This window comes from Macrobrachium nipponense, chromosome 19 (assembly GCF_015104395.2).
Source record: "Macrobrachium nipponense isolate FS-2020 chromosome 19, ASM1510439v2, whole genome shotgun sequence".
NCBI lineage: Eukaryota > Metazoa > Arthropoda > Malacostraca > Decapoda > Palaemonidae > Macrobrachium > Macrobrachium nipponense.
Window position 1 is genome coordinate 22,335,574 of NC_061088.1, and position 8,639 is coordinate 22,344,212.

The 8,639-nt window shown below is 32.2% G+C and overlaps 1 protein-coding gene across 1 annotated transcript in view; it reads right to left on the reverse strand.

Annotated features, from left to right (window-relative positions):
* Nucleotides 1-548: 548 nt before the first annotated feature.
* Nucleotides 549-8,639, reverse strand: part of LOC135214911 (alpha-2-macroglobulin receptor-associated protein-like) — an 85,978-nt gene continuing 77,887 nt past the window's right edge. The window contains exons 5-7 of the mRNA XM_064249384.1: nt 5,788-5,878; nt 5,207-5,363; nt 549-2,654 (exon numbers count right to left, since the gene is read on the reverse strand). Of these exons, the coding sequence (XP_064105454.1) occupies nt 2,436-2,654; nt 5,207-5,363; nt 5,788-5,878 (467 nt within the window). The 3' untranslated portion in view covers nt 549-2,435. The remainder of the gene's footprint in view (nt 2,655-5,206; nt 5,364-5,787; nt 5,879-8,639) is intronic.

Consider the following 8,639-nt stretch of genomic DNA (forward strand, 5'->3'; position numbering starts at 1 on the left):
TTAGAATGTTCTTAAATTTATTGAGAAATTCCCTTTTTATGTGAAATGTTATTGCTTTTACGTACACAATAATATTTTAACTCTCTCTTCTCCTCCTCTACTCAACATATCAACGCTCCCTCGTTCAGTCTCAAGTCAGCTGGGCGTGACGTCACCGCGGTTACGTACGATTTTATACATCTTTTATGCTAAATGTTATATTGAAAGCTAAATTTTATATTAAATGCTTTATACTTTAATGTATTTTGTCAAATATTGTTATTATTAAACTATATATTGTAAATGAAAAAATAAATTAATACAGTTTAACTTGTAAGACCCAGTAGGCCATCAAATACAAGTATAAACTAGATAATCAGTCAGTTTGAAGTACGAGCATTTGTTCGACAAACAATACAACATTTTCTCGAAAATTTTGTTCGAAAAACCGAAAGTTCAACATATGAAACATTCGAGAAACGAGGTACCACTGTACTTCCATTATATTACAGTATGCATTTGTGAATGCCCATGGTACTACAACAGAACACTGAGGAAAATATCATACATTTGTAGCAACTGAATGCATGGAATACATTCCATTTTTATTGAAAACAGCAGTTTAGATAGAGTACAGAAAAACTGTGGTGTTAGAACTAGACAAGTGAGACACACAAGAAACACATTATGGAAAACAATTTAACAAACAGTATAACAACTATTAATTTACAGACTAAATAATAAAGCCAAACTTTATAAAAGTATGAAAAAATACAGCTCCTAAATTCCAAAGTATCTATACATTGTACTAAAATGTATTCATTTTTTCAACTTTCTAAAATTAGATTCTGAGATACTGTCATATACTATGACTAACCAAACTCAGCTCTTACACTGAGCAAAATCATCATTATACAGTATCTTCAAGCCTTCATAAGGAAGCTATGGACATGCATTTATTTCTACGGGTCACCCATCTCCCCCAAAAAAAGGTTTTTTGAAAATATAGTCACAAGTTTAATAATATACATGATAATAAAAAGCTATATTTTTTAATAATTAAGCTAAAATAAATATGATAAAAGGAGAAATCTATAAAATTTTCTTTCCATAACAACTAATTTTGGTTAAATCATGGAACACTGAATATGAAATTTAACTGGAATCTGCACAATTGTACCTAAGACATTCACTGAAGCTACGTAAGCCTTGGTCCTTAAAGTTTAAACTCAAATAAACTAAGAAACTACTTTATAGATTTCACTGATGCATTACCACAGACAGAATCACCAACGACAAATGTTCTACATTAACTTACTTTCTGTACATACAGTCCAAATCACATTAATCCTTAAGGGTAATTTAAGAGACTATGAACGTAAGCATCATTAACTGAATCAAGTCATACAAAAATCAAACTTTTCTCAACAGTATGGTACTGACTTAAGGTTATGTAGCTCTTCTTTCTCTACCCAAAGCTGTTAATGTAGAATATGGAAGAAGTGATTCTTAACTAAATGCCCATTACAAGATAAAGATACATTTTAAAATATACATATATCTTTGACAAAAAAAAGTAGCTATTAATAAGAAAATAGAAATTACTTCCTGCTCTCCATCTTAACACAAACATTTTCATAGGTGCAACATTCACTTGAAGTGTTAATGAAGCTGTTACGGGCAATTAAACAATCCTGCATTCTTTGAAGTTATAAATTGTAAAAATCAATCTCTAAACACTGCAGATCTAAAAGGTCTGAGCATTCAGGTGTAGCAAACTGAAACAAAATGTTGCTTCAAAATGCTATCTACAATAACAAAATATCTATTATGGTGCCTATTAGTCATGTTGCACACTGACTGCACAATAATATATTGCACTCAATTATGATCTAAACCACACAGGCAAACTAATAATTACGTAATACTCCATCATATTAACTTTCACAGTGTATCATAAATTTTGTATTTTCTTCTTTTAAAAAATATCTAGAACTTGATATTCTACCCATGAGTTGCTAACAATTTGGCACAGCCTCTTCAAATATCATTTATATAACTAAGTCATTCATAACATCATCTAGTACTATACTGTGCTACTTGTACTTGGAATACAGTAAAAATTATTCAGCTGCCATTGATGCCATTCTTCATCTGAAAATTGTGCAATACCATATGGTAAAAACCTAAGCTCTAAAGGTTTAGAGCAGACATAGTAAGGAAAACTAACTCTGAAAATATTCCTTTCCTGACTGGTAACTTCCCCGTGTAACATTATTTAACATGGTAGTAAAATTACTCTTCCTTAACTTCTGAAATGAAACCAGACTGATCCCAAATAAAATCTGCAATAAAAAAATGCCTATGATGCCCTCATTTACATTTGAGATTACTTAAGACTCTTAAACAAGAATTACAACATTCTATGTGACCTGACACTGTACAGCGCATTGACATTATAACTCCAAATGCCGTTGTAGAATCCTCATTTCTAGGTCTTCATGCAACTTATCTACTTTTCGCTGCTGTTTGGCAACACGCTCTTCCATGAGTCGCTTGCCCTCAGAGCTCTGCAGTTTTTCAATGTCATCCCCTGCACGTGCTTGGAGTACATTGAGCTGACCAGTCATATGGCGAACTTTCAACAAACGGTGTTCATAGTGTTTCAACTCAGTCTGTGGAAAAAAATTACGAATTAAAACAATTTGTAGGAAAAACATTACATGTACTTTATGACAGATTCTTCAAGTCTTCAAAAGAGCAACATTTTGGTTTCTACACAAGCTAACAGCCAGTATATCTCATAGCCACTTTATTTTATAAAACACAGAAAAACACAAAATTAACATGCTTTGTTGCTATCATTCAACCCCAAATCTCAAACAGAGGACTGTTGAAAAATGAGTAGACTTTTGGTGATTAACAAACTTAAATAAGGAATTACCTCTAAACTTACTCCCTTACATCACTACATAGCAAGAGCTTGTAACAGTTACCAATTTTAAAGTCATTTTGGGGGAGTACCACTTACAGAATGCCATACATTACTGAAGGTTCTTCTAAGTCTTTCTTTAGCCCCATGGTTCTTAACCTTGATTGAATAAAGAAAAAAAACCCCACTTAAGAACATGGTGAAGGCTCATGCCCCTTCCCCATGAAAATTCATAGTTTGTAATATTTTGGATATTACAGAGGAATGAGCATACAGCATGCTACAAAAATCAGTATTGGAAGGATACTGGAGGAAATTCTGACCAAAATTTTTTAATCAATAATTGTCAGTTTGGCTTCCTGTCAGAAAGAACAACAACTGAAGCAAACTTGAGGCAATTAAAGAAAAAATACTAAATGTAAAAAGAGAGTACTGATAGAGTACCAAAATAAAGTGTCACTACAAAGGCTGGTTATACCAAAAGTACTCACTAGGGGAATGTTACTCAACCATAACAATAGATCTAGAGGGAAGAAAGTGTTTGGTATATCAGTAGATTTTGAAATAGATGTTGGTTCTAGCTCTTTGTGGTTCCTCTAGTTTATGCTCATGACCTAATGCTAATAGAAAAAATTAAGAAATGGAGGAAATTTTTAAAAGGTGGAAGAATGAAATGGAGAAGAAAGGACTCTTAACCAACATGATCAAAACAAAGCTTATGGTAACTAAAGGGAAGCAAAGTAAAAATACAATATGGTAGTGGCCATGCAGATACTGCGGGGGAAAGGTGTAGGATTAAACTTTGTGCAGTGCCACCAAATGTAATAAACAGTGTCAGAAGAGGTGGTTGGAATTACAAAAAATATATATGGCAAAATATTGCAAGAGCTATAGAGAAAAGAAAGATGTTGAGGACCCTTCTGTGATAGATGGGCAGGTCTTTCAAAAGGTAGACCTGTGCTACTCTATGCAGCAGAAACCACAAACACTGACAAGAAAAATTGTCAATATTTTGAATAGGTGTGACACCAGAATGTTAAGATTCAAGGCCAGAGTAGGCTATTACAACTGCGCCAAGGAAATCATATAGAAAGGGGATACAGGAACATTTGGAGACTTGATGGAAGTTCAGGAAAAAAAAGCATACAAGAGTGGAGAGAACTCATTTTTTATCTAACCTATTAAAGGAAAAAAGCTGACATAAACTGTTAAGATGGCAATGAATTTTGTATGGGTTCACATATTCAGTTTTATACAGTACTTTATTCACTAATGTTTCAATATACAAAAGGATGTCAATAATTTAGGACTAATGCTAACAGGCCATAACAATAATATTTAGTGATTGGTCATATGCAACATGTACTCTCTATCAAAACATTTTGCAGCATGTTCCAGAAGTTTTCGTTCACTAACAATAATTTATTCTTTCAATATATACTACAATGAAATGTGCTTTTCTTATTTGATTTTATTCATTAACCACGTGAAACATTGAGAACTTTTGTGCCAGATAATTGGGGCAAGAGCATCAAAGAAGCAGCTATATTTTGAATCCAAATAAGAGCATCTTACCTAATAAAATATTATTCAATAATCGCTGTTGTTTGAAAAGTTTTGCAAAAGCTTTTTGAGCGAGTGTACATATCCACTTATTTGCAAACATTACATCTAATATCAAATAGATCAAACTGATCAAGGTTGAACAGTCTTTTCCTGAAAAGGTTCCTTCTCCCAAAAATTTACATAGATCTCTCCCAAAAACTACTTACTAGCTGCCAACTGTAAAGTAAATATAAAATTTTGATACCTAATCTACAGTTATGGTGCATAGGGTTTGTCTTTAAAGCCTGAAACACAAAAAATATTCATATCCCTATCTATACCAAAACCTAACCATTTGCTGATAGTCATAATGCCCAGTTTCTGGAAAAACTAGTACTAGTGTATAACCTTTTGAATAATCCAGGTAAAAATAAAAAACTTAGGAAAAAAAATAAAACTCCCTTGGTGTAAACAGTATTAATAATAATATATTAAAATGCAATTCTACCAGGGCTGTCCTAACCCTTATAAGGATATCTAAATCAACTGGTTTTCAAGTTCAATCATCTCGGCTATGAAATATATGTAATCTGCTTACTTACTGGTAACGCTTCCAACATGAGGAGGCAAACAAAGACTAGTACTATTTTCCAACTAAAGATTTAGTTTTCTCTGTCAGCTCAAATACCAAACATACTCAAAGACACTATTTTCTATTTTAAAATACAGATGCTGTAGTACTGCACTTACATGAAGAGACTCAAGTTCCTCTGCAGTGAAGTCCCCTCGAATTGCAAGCTTCCATAATCCTGAGACTTTCGGTTCAATAAATTCTTTACTTTCTGGTCCAGTGGATGTTATTTTGTGTAAACGATGATAGCTATCTTTTATTTCTCTGTGTTTTTCCCTGTAATGAAAATTTTTTTTTAGATACAAATACATAGCAAATATCAATTTTTTATCTTTAACCTTGTCTACTTTTTCAGCAAATGGCAAAGCATTACCTGTTGTGTAAAAACTAATACTAACTTCAGTCAGTCCATCACATTCTTTCCATATTCTAAAAACAGCAGCGATAATCAACAAAATGCTTGAAAGCCACTTCTTTTTATTAACTCCTACCTTACACCAAATCAACTGATGTATATACTGATCTGGTGCTCTCATGACAAACCAACATCTCTATGAAATAGCAGATAATGATTATACTTTCAACATGTATTAAGACATTTCATTTACTATAAATATATACGGTAGGTATAGTATAAAATAATATATCATAAATATATAGCTACAGTATCAAATAATAAAACTGAACAAAAAACACTAACCGAATAGTATTGGTTGGGTCTTCTGAATATTTATCTGAAGCCTCCAACTCCTGAAAGAGGTCTATTTTTCTAACATCATTATCCAAATCATCTGCAAAAAAAATTGATAGTCCATTAGATTGTGTGCAAGTTATCGTTGTTAATTTTCTTAAGTACACTTAACATAAAAAAATATGAAATATGCTTCTGCTGCTATTACTACTACCACCTAGAGAGCACAAAGTGACATTATACAGATCTGCAAAACAAAAATTCCACAATTTATTAATCACTCTATTCCATTCCAGACAAAAGTTATACACAAATAAAACATGTAGGTGAACATCAATGAGCAATATTACCTTAGTCAACATACAAAGAGGGAAAAGGGAACACCTGCAAGAATACCCATTTATCATTGTGTAACTTGTATAAGCAAATAGCATATTATAAATCAGTTTTACATAATTTCAGTGGCACAAATATTTAAAAAAAAATGGCATTAATCAATATCATACGTAACTCTTAACAACCCTTATAGTATTCTACCAAACAGAAAGTGACAAGATTTCAATACCACTTTATGATGCATTTAAAAATTCAAGAGGCTTCAACACTCAACTCACATAGTATTCACCACATCCTGACTTCCTTTTACATACAGAAAACAGAAAATAGAACAGTAAGGCAAAGTAAAATCAAGGCTTATGATGAACTAGTTACTGGAGGAAGGAGATACATACTTGTCAATTTTAACAATTCCTTTTACCTTCTTTGTATGTTACATTTTAGCAGACAGGTTCAAATATTTTATTTCTTATTTCCTGATTTTTTACTACTGCACCTACATTTATCTAGTTTACACTTGAATTGCTCGATGTGAACAACACACCATGTCTATAATATATGTTCTTTTGCTATGGCATAGTTTCCCTAAAAAATCATTTTATCACTGGCATTCTCTATGGTTTTATATTGTATGAGTTACATTCCTTTTGTTAGGTATCTAGTTAAAAAATAATTACTGAGTCTTATGATACATCATCATCATCAATCATCATCAATCATCAATCATCATCATCATCAACCATCATCAATCTTCATCATCACCACATCAAATTCTTCCATTCATCCATTCATAAATCAATCATCAATCATCAATCATCATCAATCATCATCATCATCAACCATCATCAATCTTCATCATCATCATAAATCATCATCAATCATCAATCATCATCATCGTCATTATTATTTATATATATATATATATATATATATATATATATATATATATATATATATATATATATATATATATATATATATATATATATATATATATATATATATATATATATATATATATATATATATATATATATATATATATATAAAATAAAAGGAGCCCATAAAAACACCAAAATATAGAGAGAATAGTACTATATTTCAGAGACTTCTGTCTCCCTCTTCAGGTAGATGAATGAGAAAAGTTTACAGAAAAGGTGGTATTTATACCAAGAGGTCCATCCACAGGCAAGCCAATTTAGGTCACCCCCCGCTGATAATCTTCCTTTAATCTTCTTAGGCTAAAAAAGTTAGATGTTATAATAAGTAGATCCGACAAAGACGGCAATATCGTAATAATGGACAAAGACTTCTACCTCGACAAAATCAACCAGCTCCTTAGCGACAAAAACACTTACGACAAACTGACAAAAAATCCCATCCAAAACGTTCCCACAGAATTTTTTCGGAAAGTATGATTAATTGGCAAAGACAAAAAGAGTATTGAACTATTAGGGAAATTTAAAGTAATTAATCCTAAATTACCGTACTTTTATGGCCTTCCCAAAAGTCACAAAGACAATCTTCCATTCAGACCCATTGTTTCATGTGCCGGAGCTTTCAATTACAAAATTTCTAAATGGTTAGCTGGCCTCCTTTCCCTTTTTTTAGGCACTTTTTCTCCCAGTCACATTAAACATTCGGAAGATTTTTGTCACAAATTCAGAGAAGCACATATACCACTTCATAACATAAAACTTTTAAGCCTTGACCTAGACTCCTTATTCACAAAAGTACCAGTGCAGGACGTTCTTCAGTTTTTAAGGGAAAAATTATCCCCCTATTCAGATCATTTCCCATTGGCGCTTGACAAAATAATAAAGTTAGTTGAATTATGTGCATCTAATAACGTATTTTCATTCGGAGAATCATTCTACAAGCAAAAATTTGGGTGTAGTATGGGTAGTCCTTTAAGTCCTGTTTTAGCCAATCTGTACATGGAATACTTTGAAACTACAGTAATAAATGCAATAAAACCCAAAAACATGCTGTGCATGAGATATGTGGATGATATTCTAACATTTTGGGATAATAGGAGGGGCAATTTTAATGAATTCCTCTCAAAATTAAACGCATTAGTGCCCCGCATCAAATTTAAAGTTGAATGGGAAACAGACAACAAAATTCCTTTTCTTGATGTTTTAATAATCAGAGACACGACAGAATACAAATTTACCATATACAGAAAACCAACGTTCTCACTTTCATACATTCACTACTTTAGCTATCATGACATTGCTATCAAGATAGGTGTAGCCAGCAACCTGTTCTTAAGAGCCTTACGAATTTGTTCCCCAGATTTTCAGGAAAAAGAATTTGAACTAATTTGCAAGCAACTTTCGTCTTTAAAGTATCCTGACCATATAATTGAGAAAGCAATTCACAAAGCAATCGTAATTTTCTATCGACCCCCTAAAGACAAGACCAGAGATACACCCAACAATAAAATAAAAATTCCACACCTGGACACGATTAAGAAGGTGACTCAGACCTTCAGAAAATCTAACCCCTTTGCATTTACTTAC